Raw genomic sequence first — 11,654 nt, 5'->3', positions numbered from 1 at the left:
CTACTACAGTACTATACCACCACTACCACAACCACCATTACATCAGTACTACAACCAGCACCATCATTACTACTACAGTACTATACCACCACTACCACAACCACCATTACATCAGTACTACAACCAGCACCATCATTACTACTACAGTACTATACCACCACTACCACAACCACCATTACATCAGTACTACAACTAGCACCATCATTACTACTACAGTACTATACCACCACTACCACAACCACCATTACATCAGTACTACAACTAGTACCATCATTACTACTACAGTACTATACCACCACTACCACAACCACCATTACATCAGTACTACAACCAGCACCATCATTACTACTACAGTACTATACCACCACCACCACAACCACCATTAATTACACTGATATCATTATCATCACCCTTACTACCCGTACCACTACTATTTGGAATAATAACCACAACCATAATAATAATTAAGTTAATTATTCAGTGTCTCTCAGGCTATGGCAGGCAAATACATATTTGGCTGCAATAGGAGCCGTTGCTCCTTCACCCATGAGTATTTGTTGTTTTTCCTCTGGGTTTAAATAAGATCAAATGTGGAATAAATGTAGTAATTTCTACGAATAATGAATCTCTTGGTGAGGAATATTTCTCCCAGTAAAGGAGAAAGTGCATCTCTGTTTCTACCTGCCTGTCGTGCAGTGACCACATACACACTCCTCTTTGGGTAGCCATGTCTTGTTATGTCTGCCTGTTTCTATTGCCATTTGGTGGTCACTCAGCCTGTACTTGGTAAGGATCTGTCTCTGCATCGTATCTCTGACAGAGTACAGATAATCAATTCAATTTCAATTTAAGGTGCTTTATTGGCATGGTAAACATATGTTAACATTGCCAAAGCAAGTGAAATAGATAATAAACAAAAGTGAAATAAACAATAAAAAATTAACAGTAAACATTACACTCACAAAAGTTCAAAAATAATACATTAATTTCAAATGTCATATTATGTATATATACAGTGTTGTAACGATGTGTAAATAGTTAAAGTACAAAAAAAAGGGAAAATAAATCAACATAAATATGGGTTGTATTTACATTGGTGTTTGTTCTTCACTGGTTTTTCATTTCCTGCGGCTCCGTTGGTCTCCGTACAGATACTCCTCGTCTGGCGGACGAAAATACGCCACCTGCTGGAGGAGACACATTTACCCCTCTAGTTTCTCCTTTTTCCTCTCTGGTCGGTTTGAACTACTGGAGGTAAAATCTCAGCTACAGTTTGGTTTGCATGTCTGTGTATGGTGGGAGACCTACACAGGTTGGTGCTATACAGTTGTTTTTGTGGTAAATGGTTTTTGTATTTTTGGGCTGCTTTTTATTTGGCAGGTGCACTTGATGCAGTTGTAATTGGACCAGCTACTAATCAGTCAGCAAAAATCATATGCGCTCACTGAAACAAATGAAATACTCGTTATTGACTTATTAAAACAATGGTCACTGACAGAGAAAGGAGGAAAGTGGTACCCTAATTTCCCCGTGTACCCCCAAAGCATCACATCCCAGTGCTTCACCAGCCAGCTACATTTCTTGAATATGTCTCCCCCTCCTGTCTCCTCTCCTCGATTCTTTTCCACTCAGTTACTCGCAGTTTAAAATGGCGGCGTTGAGTAACGCCGAGTCCCCACCGCCCGTCTTCAACGGTGACACGATGGACCGAGACCCGGAGCGGGAGCGGGGACTGGAGGAGCTGGGAGCCTGCCTGGACCCAGCCTGTTCGGTGGGGATCCCAGAATGTCCGCAGGACGAGGAGGTATGGACCGGGGAGACGGGGGTGAAGCTGGGCATGGTGAGACGGGGGTACCGAGTGGAGGTAGCTGGATGAGGATCTTTAGGAAACACCGGCTGTAATATGGATCGTGGGGATGCATTGCAGGGGGCGAAATGATGCACTAAAATGGAAATGATTTCCATCACTAACGTGTCCTTCGTCCTCTTTGCATTTGCCGTTATTCCTTAAGGTGCATTTTGCGTTAGACTACATTGATCAAGTTATATATCCGCTGACGCCAATGTTTATTTCAGGCCTGCCTATATTTCATTTGCTTTTCGAGTTTTTTTTCTTCTTCTCTCCAGCAGGTCTCTCTCTCTCTCTCTCTCTCTCGCTCTCTCTCTGCGGCGGCTGCTGCATCCAGCTCTCTGTTTGCTAGCTGGCACCGGCTGGCTTCACCGATCTACCGCGTACGGGTTGATAATGCCTCGTTTTATATCCATATAGCGAACTGACAAACTTATTTCTATTTCTGAACAATTCATCAGGGATTTACGGTTTCCGTCTATTCGATACAGAGAATCCCCTTCGTGGGCTGTCTGTCGACGGGAGCTGATATGTCGGTGCAAAGATCGGCTTTGTTTTGCTTGATAAAATGTACATTATTTTACAATATAAATCATTGATATGGAGGTTCATGCAGAATTATTAGCGCACGATTTGTAATAGTCATACGCTAGCTAGGCCTCTTCCATCATCATGGCTCAAATGATATGCTCCTAGCTAACGTTACATTTATGTAAAGTTAAACCATATTTTAACAGCTATTTTCAAAAATATTTTTGGTTTCAATGCAAGAAGGCCTGTATCGAAGACATGAAATTAAAATAAAGGACATCATGCAACAGTCAAGAGGTATTTTGTGAGTGACATATCAGGCTTATCCAATTGACCATAAGATAAAAATGATGCCAATATCACAATTGCATCATATTGTATTTATTAGTCAAATAGAAAAATCTGTAAGTTGTGCAAAGAGCCAAACCAAAATCCTCAATCAATTCTCTGTCAGCTTTACTTTGGGACCTTGACTAACCTGCTGTTGATACTAGTGGTTTCTCTGGTTACAGTAGAACTCATAAACCAATTCACCTGGGATCCAGGTAATTAGATCAATTAGTAGGCCTAATTAGTCAGATTTTTTTGTTTTGTTTTAAAGGTATACTCAGGTAGCTAAACTTTCTCCTTCCCAAAAGTGCTTGACTGATGTTATTGTATGCCTTCACAATAATCTTTATTCTGTTGAAATTTTGTCCGCGCGGGATATCTGTAAATCTTCAGGATATCTTCCGAGCTGAGTGAATAATATTGCCCCCCATTCAGCAGTCAACAGAATTCAAATAGAATGCACATAGAATCAAATAGAATGCACATAGAATCAAATAGAATGCACATAGAATCAAATAGAATGCACATAGAATCAAACAGAATTCAAATAGAATGCACATAGAATCAAACAGAATTCAAATAGAATGCACATAGAATCAAACCGAATTCAAATAGAATGCACATAGAATGCACATAGAATCAAATAGAATTCAAATAGAGTGCACATAGAATCAAACCGAATTCAAATAGAATGCACATAGAATGCACATATAATCAAACAGAATTCAAATAGAACAGTTAGACAGCCTCCAGAATTTGGGCTACTAGAAAGTATTTTTGAAACCTCCAGCTTTGGGCTGGATGTGTCAATGTGTAGTTCATACATGCATAATCTATGCGCAAGAAATACTGTCTTACCTTAATGAGACACGGAATCCCGAGTTTGAAAGCGACAGTATTTCTGGAAGCTGTGCTGCGCCATTTTTTTCCCCCCCACTACCCCTCCTCCCACGTGGGCTAGCCCCTTAGCAATTTGATTTCTAGCCAATGAGCTTCAGCCCCTCGCCATTTGAGTGACAACGAATCAAGATGCAGAGTGGAGAGAGTAATGACGTGGTGCACATATCTGTTCCAATGTGACGTAGTACGCAATATTCTCCACAACCACTATTGGCTAGTGAGCTCTACTTTCAGAACTACTGGCTAAAAAGTACCGGAGGATCTCTTTAATGGTCATAGAATCAGAGAATGTCATTGAATTTGAATTCTATTGCCCCAAAACAGTAAAACATTGTCCAGACTGAGGCCAAACAGCATTAAGAGTCCAGAGGTCTCACATCCACCTGCCCCAGATATGCACATGATGTGCGCATTTGGAGTTATTTTCATGAAACAGTACTCTGCGGCCTCACGTTTCTATCCACGGTTTTTATGCGAGTAGTCATACCGTATTAAAAGTGGGAGTTCCTCCCATTCTTCTCTGCAGATCCTCTCAAGGTCTGTCAGGTTGGATGGGTAGCATCGCTGCACAGGTATTTTCAGGTCTCTCCAGAGATGTTTGATCGGGTTCAAGTCCGGGCTCTGGCTGGGCCACTCAAGGACATTTTAGAGACTTGTCCCGAAGTCACTCCTGCGTTGTCTTGTCTGTGTGCTTAGGGTCGTTGTCCTGTTGGAAGGTGAACCTTCGCCCCAGTCTGAGCGCTCTGGAGCAGGTTTTCATCAAGGATCTCTCTGTACTTTGCTCCGTTCATCTTTCCCTCGATCCTGACTAGTCTCCCAGGCCCTGCCGCTGAAAAACATTCCCACAGCATGATGCTGCCACCACCATGCTTCACCATAGGGATAGTACCAGGTTTCCTCCAGACGCAACGCTTGGCATTCAGGCCAAAGAGTTCAATCTTGGTTTCATCAGACCAGAGAATCTTGTTTCTCATAGTCTGAAAGTCCTTCAAGTGCCTGTTTGGCAAACTCCAAGCAGGCTGTCATATGCCTTTTACTGAGGAGTGGCTTCCGTCTGGCCACTCTACCATTAAGGCCTGATTAGTGGAGTGCTGCAGAGATGATTGTCCTTTTGGAAGGTTCTCCCATCTCCACAGAGGAACTCTGTAGCTCTGTCAGTGACAGTCAGGTTCTTGGTCACCTGCCTGACCAAGGACCTTCTACCCTGATTGCTCAGTTTGGCCGGGCAGCCAGCTCTATGAAGAGTCTTGGTGGTTCCAAACTTCTTCCATTTTAAGAATGATGGAGGGCACTTGGGGACCTTCAATGCTGCTGACATTTTTTGGTACCCTTCCCCAGATATGTGCCTCAACGCAATCCTGTCTCGGAGGTCTATGGACAATTCCATCGACTTCATGGCTTGGTTTTTGCTCTGACATGCCCTGTCAACTGTGGGACCTTTTTATAGACAGTTATGTGCCTTTCCAAATCATGTCCAATCAATAGAATTTACCACAGGTGGACTCCAATCAAGTTGTAGAAACATCTGAAGGATGATCAATGCAAACAGGATGCACCTGAGCTCATTCTCGAGTCTCATAGCAAAGGGTCTAAATACTTATGTTAATAAGCTAATTTCTGTTTTGTTTTTAATACATTTCTAAAAACCTGTTTTGGCTTTGTCATTATGGGATATTGTGATGTCATTATGGGGTATTGTGATGTCATTATGGGGTATTGTGTGTAGATTGCTGAGTATTTTAAGCGATTTTAGAATAAGGCTGTAACGTAACAAAATGTGTAAAAAGTCAAGGGGTCTGAGTACTTTCCGAAGGCACTGTACATACAAATACATTTGTGCTCATAAAGAATGTGTACGGTACTCAAACCACTCAAGATTGATCAGAGAATCAAACTCTTATGTAGTTTACGATCCTTTTGATCATTTTCAATGAGACCCCTAAAATGCTAGAAAGGATTTGGTTTGGCTTTTTCGAGACAGCCCTAATGTCAAATCACGTTCTGAATATCTGAGGGCAGGGGGGCTTGTCTTAGTTCTAGGCCTACTCTCTGGATGTACAGATGCTTCCATGCATTTAACCAGTGATGGGGAAGGTTGGTGTGACTGGTTATTTTAGGATCCATGGCCCACGGTAGAGACACTGGTTTATGAAGCATTTTCTTACATTGAACACGTATACTAACTGAAACCCCTAAAGAGGGATTGGTTTGTTATGCTGGTATACTGTCTATACAAAGACAAGCATTGCATTTTATCTGGTGGTTGTTGTGTGGAAGACATGGCTGAGGGTGGAGAGGAGACTGACCCCCCCGCTCTCCCAGGGTGGAGAGGAGACTGACCCCCCCCCTGCTCTCCCAGGGTGGAGAGGAGACTGACCCCCCTGCTGTCCCAGGGTGGAGAGGAGACTGACCCCTGCTCTCCCAGGGTGGAGAGGAGACTGACCCTGCTCTCCCAGGGTGGAGAGGAGACTGACCCCCTGCTCTCCCAGGGTGGAGAGGAGACTGACCCTGCTCTCCCAGGGTGGAGAGGAGACTGACCCTGCTCTCCCAGGGTGGAGAGGAGACTAACAGTGATTTGTGATTTCATTGAGACTGTCAGTTGTGTAATGATTTAGATTTTAATGTTGCCGGTCGGTTGTGAAGTTGGGCAGCGACCAGTAAGAACAACAATTAGCTTAGTCTTCCACTACTAGTGTCTAATGCTTCCAAAACAGCACCCTAGTCCTTTTATTTTTAGCCTAGTGCTCTACTTTTCACCACGACCCATAGGGACCCATAGTGCACTACTTTGGACCAGAGCCCTATGTAGGGAATAGGGCTCTGGTCTAAAGTAGTGCACTGAATAGGGCTCTGGTCTATAGTAGTGCACTATATAGGGAATAGGGCTCTGGTCTATAGTAGTGCACTACATAGGGAATAGGGCTCTGGTCTATAGTAGTGTACTGTATAGGGAATAGGGCTCTGGTCTAAAGTAGTGTACTATATAGGGCTCTGGTCTATAGTAGTGCACTATATAGGGAATAGGGCTCTGGTCTATAGTAGTGTACTATATAGGGAATAGGGCTCTGGTCTATAGTAGTGCACTATATAGGGAATAGGGCTCTGGTCTATAGTAGTGTACTGTATAGGGAATAGGGCTCTGGTCTAAAGTAGTGTACTATATAGGGAATAGGGCTCTGGTCTAAAGTAGTGCACTATATAGGAATAGGGCTCTGGGTCTATAGTAGTGCACTATATAGGGAATAGGGCTCTGGTCTAAAGTAGTGCACTATATAGGGAATAGGGCTCTGGTCTAAAGTAGTGCACTATATAGGGAATAGGGCTCTGGTCTAAAGTAGTGCACTATATAGGGAATAGGGCTCTGGTCTAAAGTAGTGCACTATATAGGGAATGGGGCTCTGGTCTAAAGTAGTGCACTATATAGGGAATAGGGCTCTGGTCTATAGTAGTGTACTATATAGGGAATAGGGCTCTGGTCTAAAGTAGGTACTATATAGGGAATAGGGCTCTGGTCTAAAGTAGTGCACTATATAGGGAATAGGGCTCTGGTCTAAAGTAGTGTACTATATAGGGCTCTGGTCTAAAGTAGTGCACTATATAGGGAATAGGGCTCCATTTGGAACATAGACATGCTATGCCTCTGCAATGTCTATAGTGACCATTTCAGTCAATGCAAGTAGGCTATATAACGGTATGATGTGACTTTCATAATTAAAGTGTGTGTTTTGTGTCCTTAGATCTGGAATATCAAACAGATGATCAAGCTGACACAGGAGCACTTAGAGGCACTACTGGACAAGTTTGGTGGAGAATGTAACCCTCCGGCCATATATCTGGAGGTGAGTTACCCTGTGAGGAGAATGTAACCCTCCGGCCATATATCTGGAGGTGAGTTACCCTGTGAGGAGAATGTAACCCTCCGGCCATATATCTGGAGGTGAGTTACCCTGTGAGGAGAATGTAAACCCTCCGGCCATATATCTGGAGGTGAGTTACCCTGTGAGGAGAATGTAAACCCTCCGGCCATATATCTGGAGGTGAGTTACCCTGTGAGGAGAATGTAACCCTCCGGCCATATATCTGGAGGTGAGTTACCCTGTGAGGAGAATGTAAACCCTCCGGCCACATATCTGGAGGTGAGTTACCCTGTGAGGAGAATGTAACCCTCCGGCCATATATCTGGAGGTGAGTTACCCTGTGAGGAGAATGTAAACCCTCCGGCCATATATCTGGAGGTGAGTTACCCTGTGAGGAGAATGTAAACCCTCCGGCCATATATCTGGAGGTGAGTTACCCTGTGAGGAGAATGTAAACCCTCCGGCCATATATCTGGAGGTGAGTTACCCTGTGAGGAGAATGTAACCCTCCGGCCATATATCTGGAGGTGAGTTACCCTGTGAGGAGAATGTAACCCTCCGGCCATATATCTGGAGGTGAGTTACCCTGTGAGGAGAATGTAACCCTCCGGCCATATATCTGGAGGTGAGTTACCCTGTGAGGAGAATGTAACCCTCCGGCCATATATCTGGAGGTGAGTTACCCTGTGAGGAGAATGTAAACCCTCCGGCCATATATCTGGAGGTGAGTTACCCTGTGAGGAGAATGTAAACCCTCCGGCCATATATCTGGAGGTGAGTTACCCTGTGAGGAGAATGTAAACCCTCCGGCCATATATCTGGAGGTGAGTTACCCTGTGAGGAGAATGTAAACCCTCCGGCCATATATCTGGAGGTGAGTTACCCTGTGAGGAGAATGTAACCCTCCGGCCATATATCTGGAGGTGAGTTACCCTGTGAGGAGAATGTAACCCTCCGGCCATATATCTGGAGGTGAGTTACCCTGTGAGGAGAATGTAACCCTCCGGCCATATATCTGGAGGTGAGTTACCCTGTGAGGAGAATGTAACCCTCCGGCCATATATCTGGAGGTGAGTTACCCTGTGAGGAGAATGTAACCCTCCGGCCATATATCTGGAGGTGAGTTACCCTGTGAGGAGAATGTAAACCCTCCGGCCATATATCTGGAGGTGAGTTACCCTGTGAGGAGAATGTAACCCTCCGGCCATATATCTGGAGGTGAGTTACCCTGTGAGGAGAATGTAACCCTCCGGCCATATATCTGGAGGTGAGTTACCCTGTGAGGAGAATGTAAACCCTCCGGCCATATATCTGGAGGTGAGTTACCCTGTGAGGAGAATGTAAACCCTCCGGCCATATATCTGGAGGTGAGTTACCCTGTGAGGAGAATGTAAACCCTCCCGGCCATATATCTGGAGGTGAGTTACCCTGTGAGGAGAATGTAACCCTCCGGCCATATATCTGGAGGTGAGTTACCCTGTGTGGCGAGTACACCCAGTAAGCTGGATGCTCTGCAGCAGAGGGAGGCGTGTGTGTACACATTATGTATATAGAGATGTGTGTGTATATAGATACAGTACCAGACAATAGTTTGGACACATCTACTCATTCAAGGGTTTTTCTTTATTTTGCTATTTTCTACATTGTAGAATAATAGTGAAGATATCAAAACTATGAAATAACTAACATGGAATCATGTAGTAACCAAAAAAGTGTTAAACAAATCCAAATATTTAATGTTTAAGTAGCCACCCTTTGCCTTGAAGACAGCTTTGCACACTCTTGGTGTTCTCTCAACCTGCTTCATGAAGGTAGTCACCTGCAATGCATTTCAATTAACTTGTGTGCCTTGTTAGTTTGTGGAATGTCTTTCCTTAATGCTTTTGAGCCAATCAGTTGTGTTGTGACAAGGTAGGGGTGCTATACAGAAGATAGCCCTGTATGGTAAAAGACCAAGTCCATATTATGGAAAGAACAGCTCAAATAAGCAAAGAAAAACGACAGTCCATCATTACTTTAAGACATGAAGGTCAGTCAATCTGGAAAATTTCTGTCACAAAAACCATCAAGCCCTATGATGAAAATGTCTCATGAGGACCGCCACAGGAAATGAATACCCAGAGTTACCTCTGCTGCAGAGGATAAGTTCATTAGAGTTAACCTCACCTCGGATTGCAGCCCAAATAAATGCTTCTCAGAGTTCAAGTTAGACACATCTCAACATCAACTGTTCAGAGGAGACTGCGTGAATCAGGCCTTCATGGTCGAACTTGCTGCAAAGAAACCACTACTTAAGGACACCAATAAGAAGAGACTTGCTTGGGCCAAGAAACACGAGCAATGGACATTACACCGGTGGAAATCTGTCCTTTGATCTGATGAGTCCAAATTTGAGATTTTGATTCCAACGCCGTGTCTTTGTGAGACGCAGAGTAGGTGAATGGATGATCTCCGCATGTGTGGTTCCCACCGTGAAGCATGGAGGAGGAGGTGTGATGGTGTGGGGATGCTTTGCTGGTGCCACTGTCTGTGATTTATTTAGAATTCAAGGTACGCTTAACCTGCATGGCTACCGCAGCATCCCATCTGGTTTGTGCTTAGTGGGACTATAATTTGTTTTTCAACAGGACAATGACCCAACACACCTCCAGGCTGTGTAAGGGCTATTTGACCAAGAAGGAGAGTGATGGAGTGCTGCGTCAGATGACCTGGTCTCCACAATCCCTCGACCTCAACCCAATTGAGATGGTTTGGGATGAGTTGGACCGCAGAGTGAAGGAAAAGCAGCCAGAAAGTGCTCAGCATATGTGGGAACTCCTTCAAGACTGTTGTAAAAGCATTCCAGGTGAAGCTGGTTGAGAGAATGCCAAGAGTGTGCAAAGCTGTGATCATGGCAAAGGGTGGCTACTTTGAAGAATCTCAAATCTAAAATATATTTAGATTTTGTTTAACACTTTTTTTTTTTTTTGGTTACTACATGATTTCATACGTGTTATTTCATAGTTTTGATGTCTTCACTAATTCTACAATGTAGAAAATAGTGAGGAGAAAAAAACCCTGGAATGAGTATGTGTGTCTGAACTTTTGACTCGTGATGGATGTTTAAAAAAAATTGTGAATTCTCTCTGTAGGCCTATGAGGAGTACACCAGTAAGCTGGATGCTCTGCAGCAGAGGGAGCAGCAGCTGCTGGAGGCCATGGGAAACGGGACAGACTTCTACTCCTCCTCTCCTCACGCCCCCTTCCCTCCTAGATGGGGGTTTGAGCTGTTCTGGGGGATCCGGGGGCACCCAGTTCCTTCTCCCCTCCGCCCCAAACACCCTGGCTGTCCTCCAGACCCCTACAGACGGACGGGCCAATCCCCGCTCCCCTCAGAAACCCATCGTCAGGGTGTTCCTGCCCAACAAACAGCGGACCGTGGTGAGTAACGAGTGGTTATAATACATATACCACTTGGTGTAGGCTATGGGAGGGGTTAGGGAGGCTATGGGGGGGGCTATGGGAGGGGTTAGGGGGCTATGGGAGGGGTTAGGGGGCTATGGGAGGGCTATGGAAGGGGTTAGGGGGGCCTATGGGAGGGGTTAGGGGGCTATGGGAATGCTATGGGAGGGGTTAGGGGCTATGGGAGGGGTTAGGGGGGGCTATGGGAGTGGTTAGGGAGACATGGCCTGTCCTGTATTGATGATATTAGACAATAGTTAGGGAGAGATTGCCTGTATTGATGATATTAGACAATAGTTAGGGAGAGATGGCCTGTATTGATGATGTTAGACAATAGTTAGGGAGAGATGGTGCCTGTATTGATGATATTAGACAATAGTTAGGGAGAGATGGTCTGTATTGATGATGTTAGACAATAGTTAGGGAGAGATGGCCTGTATTGATGATATTAGACAATAGAGTTAGGGAGAGATGGCCTGTATTGATGATATTAGACAATAGTTAGGGAGAGATGGCCGCCTGTATTGATGATATTATACAATAGTTAGGGAGAGATGGTCTGTATTGATGATATTAGACAATAGTTAGGGAGAGATGGTCTGTATTGATGATGTTAGGCACATTGTTAGGGAGAGATGGTGCTGTATTGATGATATTAGACAATAGTTAGGGAGAGATGGCCTGTATTGATGATATTAGACAATAGTTAGGGAGAGATGGCCTGTATTGATGATATTAGACAATAG

At 44.3% G+C, this 11,654-nt stretch overlaps 1 protein-coding gene across 1 annotated transcript in view; it reads left to right on the top strand.

Moving 5' to 3' along the window:
* Positions 1–1,400: 1,400 nt before the first annotated feature.
* LOC106609852 (serine/threonine-protein kinase B-raf-like) overlaps positions 1,401–11,654 on the top strand; it is a 56,350-nt gene continuing 46,096 nt past the window's right edge. Inside the window, 4 exon segments of the mRNA XM_045722498.1 lie at positions 1,401–1,804; positions 7,348–7,449; positions 10,599–10,700; positions 10,702–10,887. Of these exon segments, the coding sequence (XP_045578454.1) occupies positions 1,649–1,804; positions 7,348–7,449; positions 10,599–10,700; positions 10,702–10,887 (546 nt within the window). The 5' untranslated portion in view covers positions 1,401–1,648.

This window comes from Salmo salar, chromosome ssa07, assembly GCF_905237065.1.
Source record: "Salmo salar chromosome ssa07, Ssal_v3.1, whole genome shotgun sequence".
Lineage (NCBI taxonomy): Eukaryota > Metazoa > Chordata > Actinopteri > Salmoniformes > Salmonidae > Salmo > Salmo salar.
Note: the sequence above shows the minus strand (reverse complement) of the source record. Positions and strands in the feature narration are given on the sequence as shown.